The sequence below is a fragment of the Sphaeramia orbicularis genome, chromosome 15 (genome assembly GCF_902148855.1).
Source record: "Sphaeramia orbicularis chromosome 15, fSphaOr1.1, whole genome shotgun sequence".
Taxonomy (NCBI): domain Eukaryota; kingdom Metazoa; phylum Chordata; class Actinopteri; order Kurtiformes; family Apogonidae; genus Sphaeramia; species Sphaeramia orbicularis.
The window spans coordinates 16,586,852-16,598,976 of record NC_043971.1 but is presented as its reverse complement, the minus strand read 5'-3'; the positions used below and the strand labels follow the sequence as shown (position 1 = coordinate 16,598,976).

Here is a 12,125-nt window from a genome sequence, read left to right as displayed (position 1 = left end):
ACTCGGAAACCGCATCGATATCATCTGTCATTCAGCGTTATCATTTACAGCTGATCAGTGGCGGCTGCTCATCTTTCAGAGAGGGGAAGCTCATTGTCGGCGTACATTAAAAAAAGTCAAGTTATTTAAACATAAATTCGGCCCTTCGTTCCTTTTTAAGAAAATGCTCAGTGACCTTATCGTACCAACTAAACAAGAAAACGTTGAAATTATGTTAAATTGAAACAAGGAAGTACAATGAGTGTGTTTTATTTACAGTGCAAGAAAGGAACAAGTAATTTCGTAGTGGTTTCTCTCTCCATTTCACAGCAGAATGCGCAACGGTATTAAACTGAACTGTGTCAGTGAAGGAGTAGATCTCAAAATAGCTGTCAGTCAAATGGGATTCAGCCTTTCGACTGATCCTCCAATCAGCACGTGGAAGCCTGGCGTCCAGCCCGGCCAAGCTCCGCCCACAGCTCCATTCACCCCAGAGACACTGAGCAGCCAGGGGCGGGACAACATCATGGCATTTATCCAATTACCGTCCAGTTTTGAGGCAATGAAAAAAACTGTTCAACTCAGTCCCATTGAAGTGCATGGACGCAGAGCGTCCACAGACAAATGCACTGAGCAGAGATCGAATGAGAAAACAGTGCAACAGGAACGTATGAGAAGTGAACAACATTGAGTCTGTTGATTTGTGATGAAGTTGGTTCTGAACGAACTCGTCTGTGAGATGAACGTGTTCTAACACATTTATAGTCAATGAAATGTCAACACAACCGTACATATTTAACCATTTAATTTTCGTAATTTTAGGAGAAGCCGAGCTTCCCTTGCAGTCTGTGAGAAATCGCCTCTGCAGCTGATTCTAAGTACATAACTGTTAATATAACAATAATATATAAAAATAACATGCCACCATTGTATGAAATTTGTAGCAGTTTCTGTAGGTTCACACCATACATCTGTTAGTTTTAAGTTAAGAACTTGAATGACAATTATTTTTCATTTTATTATGAACAGCAGAAAAAGTGTAAATCAAGTTGAGTGAAGTTGTCAGTTAATAATTTCTGCCCTTAGATAATTAATGTGATTCATTACTATTCTTACATTTTGAAATATTGTTTTAATTTAGATAGCTGAAGTCTTAAGTTTAATCACATATTAGACAGTAGTAGTTAATGTTTTAAGATAATTCCTTTGTCTCACTAGATTTCTTTGTCTCACTAGTGAGTGGTAAAGTTCTTAGGATAGTATGGGTCACATCTTGGTCAACACACTAAAGTGACAGATTTATGAACACAGAACTCAGGTTTTACCTTGGGCACACTTTTAAATACACATGCCCACAAAGCCCACAGGAATCACAGGAGATAAGATGTAAACACATTGTCAGTATAGGGTCAAACATCTGCTTGACTTTAAAGTCAGGTAACACCAGTCCATTTTTGTGACCCAACCCACTTAGCCCACAAGGGGTCAGCCCATAGTTTGAAGATCAGTGATGTGCATTAGAATGTCTGGATCCATTATCTACTTGGTGTTTGGCTCCTCAGTGCTGAGTTGTGCTTTGTTTGTGGTCAAATTAAGTCAAAATTAAATTTATAGACATTTCTCTCCGGGTACTGCGGCTTCCTCCCACCATCCAAAGACATGCACTGATAGGTTAATTGGTTAATCTAAATTGCCCATAGGTGTGAATGTGAGAGTGACTGTTTGTTTGTCTCTATATGTCAGCCCTGCGATGAACTGGCAAAATGTCCAGGGTGTACCCCGCCTTCGCCCGTAAGTAGCAGGGATAGGCTCCAAGTGACCCCCGTGACCCTAGTGAGGATAAAGTGGGTTCAGAAAATGAATGAATGAAAATGAGAACGAAAAGAATCCAGACTTATTCTTGGAGCTTCCAACAAAAGAACGCGCTAACAATTTAAGTGGATCACTGTATCTTGGTAGTATTGCAAAATCTAACAGAGAAACATTACAATCATTACGTACATACAAAACAGGAAATAACATGAACGTAACATTTTTGGGAAAAACTCAGGCTACAGTCTTCTCTCCCTCATCTGGTCATCCTCGAAGTGTTCACTTCTAAAGATGAGGCAAATATGTTGGAAAAGTAACAGACAAGAAAATGTTCTCAATAATAACTTAATCTTTTTGCTTAAACAATGCTGATTTACGCTTCTAAAATTGAAATATTGTCAAACTGTTGTGAATAGCACATGAAAAGCAAAACACGTGACAGGATGTAGATGCGTTTCTTTGTCCTTCGTGCATGCAGGGTACCGATCCGGTTTCCGAATACGGATCGGGTAGCCACAATCGCCGATACAAAATGATACTAATTATTAATCACTTTTCTCTAATTTCTTCTTTCTAATTTGAATCTTGGACTTTTATTATAAACTTTGCGTCAGACAGATTCACCAAATCACAACCAGGAAAAAAAAAAATCAGTGTAAATCAACTTCTATCAAAGTGTTCATCAGTCTATCCAGTGTTTTTGTTGTTGTTGTTGTTGTTGTTTATTGGACTTTGTTGTTGTTATGTGTGTTATTTCAGAGGCGGCGGGTAAGGCGGCGGACAGACAGAAAGGTAAAACAACGGTTAGACAGATAGTCAGGTAGACAGACACAAAGAGACAGGAAGTGTAGCAGGAAATAACACTTTCCTTAAGCTCAGGTGCAGAACAGGGATACTGCAAGTGCATGATGCTAAAACTCAGCATGACATCACAATTAAAACATATAAGTATGAAATATTTAGGCGGTAGGTTGCATTTTAGGGATTCTTTTCTGCTAATATCACACATGAGATAGATACATTTCGTAGCTGCTTTAGTGTTAGTGCTCTGCTCCTGCTTGGGTTTGTAGTTATCACAGTTTACCTTGAACAGTTTAGTCTTTATAGACCTGCACAGACTGACAGGGAATCACAGAGAAACAGTTCTAACAAAGATTAGGTTTTAGTCAGAAAGTTTCCCAGCACTCCTGAGCCTTTCCTGAACTCTGTCTCCAGCACGCTTCCTTACTCCACCCTCTTCTGCCTCCCTTAAAGGCTGGTTCAGTTCTGCCAAAAGCCTGGCTCAGTCTCAGAGGCTGTGACTGTTTTCATTTGATTTATTGCTTCAGAATCTGACTTTGAGTACCTAGAAGATGGTTATTACCTCCGCCAAGGAGGTCGTGTTTTTACCGTCGTTGGTTTGTCTGTCTGTCTGTCTGTCTGTCTGTGTGCAAGATAACTCAAAAAGTTTTGGATGGATTTGAATGAAAATTTCAGAAAATGTTGATACTGGCACAAGGAACGAATGATTAAATTTTGGTGGTGATCGGGGGTGGGTGGGGTGGCCACAGGAGCCCATTGATCAGCCTTGGCAGAGGTCTGCGCTCTCCGAGTGCTTTTCTAGAAAAGAGAGCGCAGACCCGTGCCCGCCACCCCCGATCATCACCAAAATTTAATCATTTGTTCCTTGTGCCAGTATTAACATTTCCTGAAATTTTCATCCAAATCCGTCCTTAACTTTTTGAGTTATCTTGCACACAGACAGACAGACAGACAAACAAACATTGGGGGGGGGCACTGATCTGCCTTGGCGGAGGTCTGCTTTCCTTGTACGTTTGTTTTATTTTGGTGATTTTGATCAAGCCAGGCTTTTATAAAGATCTGAACTGCTCCTTTAATGCTACATGGGCGCTGTATGTTTCCTTTAACCCTCTGATTTTACCTTTTACATCCCTGCAAAACATTTAAGATTGGGGTGGACTGACTAAGCCATGCTGTTGCCATCAGACCTACACTTGCAGTGACCTCAGCACTAGAAATAATATTACAGTAGTGGGGAAAAGGTTTTGGACAACCCATGCATTTGTGATGTATTGTAATAAGAATCACTCTCAAGTCATTGAACTATACCAAGTGTTGGTCCAGTCTTCAAACCCACATACTCCCTTCTGTCGAGGTCGTAACTTTATGTTACAGGCAGCTGTGGCTCAGCTGGTAGAACGGGTCATCCAATGACCAAAGGGTTGCCGGGTCGAATCCTGCCTCTGACTGCCCACATGTTGAAGTATCCATGGACAAGACACTTAACCCTAAATTGCTCCCAGTGCTCACATGTTGAAAGTGTCAAGAACTTAGTTTTTTTCTTAACAGTAAAAAAACTAAGTAGCATTAGTCTGTCTGATGCAGCCACACCTTTTGAAACACAAAAAAAGACTTTTCTGCAAATATTTCATGATAATATTTAAGATTGTGTAAAATTTTAAGGGTGTTCAAAAACTTTTTCCACTACTGTGCTGTATAATTGTTACCACTATGAAATAATTTCATGGTAATATTTAAATGGTAAATGGTCGGTACTTAACTCTTTCAGTGCCATGGGCCAATTAAATCGGCTTTACGAATACGACCTTTGAAGTGCCGCGGGCCGATCAGATCGGCTTTGGAGAATACACCAGATGTTACCGAGCGGTTTCCTGCAGGATTCTTCAAATATTATAAAAACGACGTGAAATACTGAAAAATTCTGTGGCACTTTTAAGGCTTTTAAGGCTTATTAGCCCCTTAACTGTCTGGCACCGAAAGAGTTAAATAGTGCTTTCCACACTTCTATGGTGCCTGGAGTGCTTTACAAAACCTCCCATTCACCCATTCACCAGTAGGCAGCTGCCTCCATGCAGGGTGCAGTCAGACCCTACTGGGAGCAATTTAGGCTTCAGTGTGTTGTACAATTTAGGCTTCAGTGTCTTGCCCAAGGACACTTTGTCACGTGGACAGCCAGAGGCAGGATTTGAACCACTAACCCTTCAGTCATTGACCAACCCACTCTACCAACTGAGCCACAGCCGCCCACTTATTTTGTGCAGGGAGCAGGGAGTTTTTTTGCACTCTGTGGTGAGGTCACCATGCCACATTCAGCTGCATGGGATTAATGACAGATCCCAGTTTATACAGTAGTTATCAGGCTTGTCAGAGTTGCCAAATTTAAGCAAACACTGAAAATCTGCGTATGTGTGACTTGAGATGCCTGATAACTGAAGGCATGGCTGGGTGAAAGTGTTTGTAAAAAGACTAAATGACTAAATTCTGCTTCTTCTTTGTTGGCTACAGAAGCGTCAGCAGGTAAGAAGGTGGGTAAGGCCGGCAGCAGCAGCATCCAGAGGAGCGTGGAGACGGGCATGGCGGTGGAGTATCCACGAGGAGGGTCCGGCATGAACCGACAGGCCAGCAGAGAGTCGACCGACGGCAGCATGAACAGCTACAGCTCTGAGGGGAAGTACGTAGAACTGTCGCTTATTTTTCATCATCTCTATGGCCATGATTTCCAACACCTGTATGCACAGTCCCAGAAAAAAGGATTAGACCATCAAAAGTCATCAAAAGCAATGGTTATGCAATCAAGTACTAACTCCTGTGTGTATCATGTGACTAAAACAGACAGAAAAGAAAACATGAAATGCCTAAAAGCACTGTTTTTGTCAGTACAATGCCATAGCTATTGATGTAAGAACTGAAGTGATTTTGGTTATTATCAAGAAAACCATGGAAAATGGATAGATATCAGCTCTGAAATTAAACTATTATGAGCCATTTTTGTAGTTATCATTATATTTGCACCTTTAGTTGTACCAGGCATTAAAATGAACAAGAAATTGAAGAAAACAAGGGTGGTCTAATTATTTTTTCTGCAACTGTATGTGTTTGTATTATTTCCTTTTATTTTGACCTATAGAAAATGCATTTTTTAACACCAACACTGTCATTTATTGTCCACAAACTCACTATCTGCAGTTATAGAGATGATTCAACCAGATGAAAACACCCCAACTTAAGCACGTAAAACTATTTTTGTAGTTTTCAGCTGAATGTTTCTCTACATCGATCCTTTCCCCAGTGATTTATCAGACATTATTATAATATTACCTTTTGTATTTTGCACTTTTCAGTACAAATCAGATATTTTCTACAGTTTATTTACTGACTACATAGATGTCCACAAAAGCTCAAAGTAAATCTGAAGCTTATCATATCATAAAGAAAGTGAAGAGAGACTTTTTCAGCAAAATATATCATTAACTGAACAAAAAAAAAGTGTCTGCAGCCAGTGTCATTTGTCAAACTACATGGGTTTTACATTTTAGGTCAATAGATTATTTTGGACATCGGTCACTTTTAAGGTTTTTGAGGGTTAACTGTTTACATGGATACTAAGTAAATTGATCCCATAAGATAACATAAAGATGTGACATAATAATGAAACAACTGTGATGCATCTTTGTTATCTCTAACCTAGGCTAATCTTGTACTTTTGGCCTTTTAATAGGCAGCCTTTTAACTTTTCCTGTAGATTGTTATTTAGGTGTTATGGTGGATTATTGCTTTATTCATCTTTTCAAGCATTGGTTTGGACAACTGTTGGTTTAGAGCCTTCCAACTACTGACACTTAACCATCCTTACATATTTTAAGGTCTCAAACAAAAAGGCTTATGAGCCACAGACTGGTTTTATTCTTCTAAAACTTGGTAAATCACCTTATGGGTGGTGAATATGCAGAGAAAGAATAGATTTATTGTAGGTGAAGTAAAAAGATTAAGCATTTGCAAAGTTTTCAGGAACTAATACTTTACTATTGAATGGACGATCAAATGTTTCCTCCGCTGATCCTTCTTGTTGAGGTGGTTACATGATGCATTTATTCTCATTGGTCTATTATTCCAAAGCATTAATGTACATGTAAATGCAGCTGCTTGTACTGAAATAACTGCTGATGCATCAGTGTTGCACATTTTATTTCCGCTTAATTTTTCTCTGAAAGTTTATCGTCTTTAGCGGTAGTGTTGTGTTCTATTCATAATGTGTATGTGTGTGTGTGTGTGTGTGTGTGTGTGTGTGTGTGTGTGTGTGTGTGTCAGCTTGATCTTCTCAGGGATGCGTTTGGGTGCCGACAGTCAGTTCAGTGACTTCCTGGATGGTTTAGGTCCCGGTCAGCTGGTTGGCAGGCAAACTCTGGCAACGCCTGCTATGGGTGAGTGACAGCCCCATCAGGTCTTTTCTCAGATTCCTCTGCTTTATGTAACAGTTATTTTCTATACTGGGTACTGTTTGATTACCTATGCATGCTACTAACTGTATGACAGGGGTCTCAAACATGCGGCCTGGGGGCTAAATGTGGCCCACCACAGGTTTCAGTGCAGCCCGTGGGATGAATTTACAAAGTGCAAAAATTCCAGTCAAGGCTGTTGAACTCATTTTAGTTCAGGCTCCACATACAGACCAATATGATCTACAGTAAAATAATAGCATAATAACCTACAAAAAAAAAGATGTGAAAAAAATAATATTACATTATGCCTATAAATAATGACAACTTCAAATTTTTGTCTTTGTTTTAGTGCAAAAAATAACATTAAATTTTGAAAATATTTACTTTTTCATACTATCCTGTAATGATAAAATGTGAATAACCTGAACAAATATGAACAACCTGAAGTGTCTAAAGAAAATTAAGCACAATTTTAACAATTTTCTGCCTGTTACTAAGTGTTTAGTGTCTTTGTTGATCTGATCCATAATGCACATGTAGAAATGATAAGTTGAGGCATAATATTGTTAAAATAGCACTTTTTTTTTCTTAGGAAATTTCAGTTTTTCAGGTTATTCACATCTTTTTTGTTTGGATAGTTTATAAAAGTAAGTATTTTCATAATTTAATGGGGTTTTTTGCACTAAAACAAAGACAAAAATTTGGAGTTGTCATTATTTATAGGTTATTATGCTTTTATTTTACTGGTCCGGCCCACTTTAGATCAAATCAGGCTGAATGTGGCCCCTGAAAGAAAATGAGTTTGAGACCCCGGGTGTATGGAGTCTGAGTGTTTGCATAAATGTGTCGTCCACACGTGCAGGTGATGTCCAGATTGGGTTGATGGATAAGAAAGGCCAGCTGGAGGTGGAGGTGATCCGGGCACGAGGCCTTACCCCCAAACCAGGCTCCAAATCCCTCCCAGGTAACACACAGAAGTACTGAGACATAAGTAACCTCATTCCTTCCACCTCTGTTTGATCATATCCCATGTTCACAAACCAGTTTCTCTGCCTTCCCCTTCCTCCTGCTTTTTGTCCCTTCATCCTTTTGCCTCTTCCTCCGCCTCCAGCCCCCTACGTCAAAGTGTACCTGCTGGATAATGGAACTTGTAAAGCCAAAAAGAAAACCAAGATTGCACGAAAGACCCTGGAGCCACTCTACCAGCAGCACCTGCTCTTTGATGAGAGTCCCCAGGGCAAGGTGCTTCAGGTAATCTGGAAAACAACAAACATACACTTCTCTGTTTTTGACCAGGTTCGTTTTTGGAATGCAAGCCTAATAATGGTAGTTACATCCCAATTACATGGATTATGCAAATATCCATGGCATTGCTGAGAATGACACAATGTAGAATTCTTTCAACATTATGCTCTAACTGGCATAAGCAGCCTCTGCACATTAGTGATACTAATGCATTTCAGTTCCAATCAGCACTCACCATTTAAGTAACTCTTAAGCATGAATAATGTACTTGTGGATGTGGATTCTTGCCATCTTTTCATTTTGGGTAATGTTTATTTGTTTAAAAAAAAAAAAGCATTTTTATGAGAAAATACTAAAATAAAAGATTGAAAAATGTAGTAATTATTTATTGGTAACCAAAGTGTTGATGGTCTAAATGCTAAGTTTGTCAGCTACTTAAAAAAGTATTGATATCATGATGGATAAATTAATTATCGTTAGTTGCAGCTTTTATTACTCAACAGTACTTGGAATTGAGCCGTCACAAATACTTGAAATGTGTCTCAAATAAGTTTACATGGCCTTTCTTGGAATATTGTGAGACACGTCCTCAGAGTTTTCCACTTACATGGTGAATGTAAGGATGTTGTGTAGAATACGAACTCATAAAAACACACATGGCGGCCCTCATATGAGAGGGAAAAATTCACAAACCTGGTCTTAATGAGTATTTACTGAGCACAACACTGTCCAGTTGACTCATCTGTCGTGTTCCCTCCTCCAGGTCATAGTGTGGGGAGACTATGGACGACTGGACCACAAATGTTTCATGGGTGTAGCACAGATTCTGTTGGAGGACCTGGACCTCTCGAGCACGGTGATTGGGTGGTACAAACTGTTTCCACCGTCCTCATTGGTGGATCCTACATTAGCTCCGCTAACGCGGCTGGCGTCTCAGACGTCATTGGACTCAGGACCGGTGCCAGGTGTTCGGTCTTAGTGACCGAATGGCGACTGCAAGCCCCCCTTCCCGAATATCCCTTAAATGACAAAATAATGGACCACAGCTACTGGACCACAGTTGAGCAGAGGCTGCGTCCTCGCCGAGAAGCCCTCGGTCAACTCTGAAAAGCCAGACGGAGAGACAGGGAATGAGAGAGAGTGAAAGAGAGAGAGGGAGAGACAGAACTAGCCAATCAAAGCTTAGCTGGAGTCTGACAATCATGTCTCACACCTTCCCTCTTCCTCCTTACACCGTTTTGTTTTCAGCGGTTAGCTTTCATTGTTTTCTCCTCTAAGCTGCAGCAGTGGAGCTTTCTGTCCAATTTCAACATTCACTCCTCTCTGTTTCTTTTGTTGTTGTTTTTATTCTTTGTTTCTTGCACAGCCCTTATCAGAGAACCTGATTGAAGGTGGAGTCCTCCACCCAGTAGCCCTCTGCCCAATCAGAGCAGAGCTTACTGCTAGGTACGAGTGGTATGAACACTGTCTGGAGGTCGGTTAGTAGCAAACTCATGCAGCTGTACTGTCACGTAGAAGTTGGCTGTTGTCTCCACTGCTGTTACACAGTAACAGTGTCGTTAAAGATGAGCAGAGGGGCAGTGGTTTGGACCCTGCACATGTATGTGCACAGTTTTAGCCGAGTGGGAGATGAAAGCAAGCACAAGGAAAGCTTGACATTTTGAGTCAGACAGAGGCAAAAAAAAGTTTTGCTTTTGTCAGAATGAAAAGGAAAGAAACTAGAGGCCAAATTTACTCTTTACTATTTTTCCTCTTTATGTTTCATTTGCAATCATTTTTTCGGTCCTTGTTTTGCCTAGAACTCAGAATGGTACCATAAGGTGCAGACTCCCTCTGTGTATGTGTAAGTTTGGTTTTCGAGCGATGGTGCACCAAAGGCCGACAATAAAAGGTCAGGTCACATTTCGCCGGAAGCACCCTTAGCCCCACCCCCACCCTCCGTCTCTTTCCCCCCTGATCCCTCGAAACTCCCCCCATAGGAGGGAGCAGCATGACTCGGGGACGCCGCGCCCCGGCCCCAAGCTGCATGCACGTTTTTTTTTGTTTTGTTCGTTTTGTTTTGTTTTGTTCTCTACTTTTTTGTAAATCGAAGACGAGACAAATTAACGAACAATTCTCAAAAAAACAAAAACTGAAAAAAAGACTAGACTATGTGTGTTAGTTCCACATACTTTAGGCCAGCTTGTATGTTGCATGTTCTTGTACAGTTTGCTCGTACTGAATATGAATACAAACCGAGAAAAGCCAAGCCATCCCCGCCCTCTAACAGGAGCGGACCAATGGGGGGGATCAACTCCACCCAGGCCACGCCTACCACTCTGGGTCTAAATATCCATATTAGGAAGTCTCCAGAAAAAAAGTTCTCTTCTTTTCTGTTTTTTCTTTGAACCCTTTGAACAACAGTGCTGTTCTGTAGTACTGAGCATACTCAAGCCCCTGGTGTAACTGAGGACGTAGGTGTCTAAACTGTAGTTTAAGACAGCTGGGGCTGCAGACAGAGATAGAGAATGTGTGTATAACAGCTAAATGTATATGAAGTATAATTATGAGTTTGACAGAAAAGATAAAGATATAGATATATGAATATAAAAAGAGTGTATCTGACTGTACACCCATCACACACACATGCACACTTTGTACATACAAATCAGGATGAGCGGCTTGAACTTAAATTATGAACAAACAAAACATGGCTGACACACAAACATTCCTGGTCTTGTTGAGGGGAGGTGGCGTCCTATCGATGTGCTCGAGCCGCTGAGCGGCGCTGAGCCTCAAGGAGGCGCTAATAGGCCTTTATTTTTTTCGCAGTTGCAGAAAAAAAAAAGCAGAACCATTTGGAACAAAGTTTACTCTGTTTTACTTCAACCCCTTTCCCCCAGTTTTGACTATTGGTTTGGACTGGACTTCTAAAGCCAATGAGAAATTTGGTTTTGCAGACATATTTTGCGGATGTTTCTGTTGAAACCCTTGGCGGTGTGGCCGACTGCCCTTTCCTTTGTCAGTATTACTCCAGGAATACTGATTGTTTACAGCCCATGGCTCCCCACTCCCAAACCATGATTCTAGACGAAAGATGAAGTATTCACTGCAACAGTTCTTGTTTGTATAACAGATGTGGCTCTACTGATGTGTATGTTTTATATTCAAGAGTTCATTTTTATTATTTACAAATAAAAGACTGTGTGGAAGAAGATCATGGCTTTTTTCAAAGGAGTGGTCTGAAATTATTCGCAAGGAGTTGCCCTCTCTGGAGATGGTTTATTTAGAATGTCTACCCAACCATCAGTGATGTCTGTATGGGATGTGTGTTGTATACATCCACTTTAGGACTGCTTGTAATATTTCCTCTTTTGTTTTTACACAAATCATTTCAGAGTTTTGCATAAATCTGCAGAATACTGCTTATAAATAACTGTTTACTTAAAGTTAAATACAAATCCCAGGTCTTTACATATTGTGTTAAAAATGGGTTTGGGCTTGTCTTCATCACAGGCTACTACTGCCCCCTTGTGATGGGATAAAGAATAACTACAGACATATACACAGATTAAGTATTTGCTGACCTGTGTGATCATGAGATCCCCAAACCTGTTATTGATTAACAGAATTATTTTTTATGTTTTGTTTTTTAATGCATCACATTGGCTCTTTTTTTTTTAACAGAATCATTCATTTTAAGACATGTTCTTTCATTTTCTGAAGTGTAGTTATAAGCCTGTCAGGAGGTCTGCAGTAATCAACTCCTAACAACTTAACTGTGGGACACACCTGCATTAAGGAAGAAGAGGTGAGTGAATACGATCAGAATCTGGTAATTTCCCTGTAGTGTACCTATGTTTGTTTATG

The 12,125-nt window shown here is 40.3% G+C and overlaps 1 protein-coding gene across 1 annotated transcript in view; it reads left to right on the top strand.

Moving 5' to 3' along the window:
- rims1a (regulating synaptic membrane exocytosis 1a) overlaps nucleotides 1–11,472 on the top strand; it is a 289,297-nt gene extending 277,825 nt beyond the window's left edge. The window contains exons 31-35 of the mRNA XM_030155700.1: nucleotides 5,098–5,263; nucleotides 6,901–7,013; nucleotides 7,894–7,995; nucleotides 8,143–8,282; nucleotides 9,040–11,472. Coding sequence (XP_030011560.1) covers nucleotides 5,098–5,263; nucleotides 6,901–7,013; nucleotides 7,894–7,995; nucleotides 8,143–8,282; nucleotides 9,040–9,255 — 737 coding nt within the window. The 3' untranslated portion in view covers nucleotides 9,256–11,472. The remainder of the gene's footprint in view (nucleotides 1–5,097; nucleotides 5,264–6,900; nucleotides 7,014–7,893; nucleotides 7,996–8,142; nucleotides 8,283–9,039) is intronic.
- The last annotated feature ends 653 nt before the right edge of the window (nucleotides 11,473–12,125 follow it).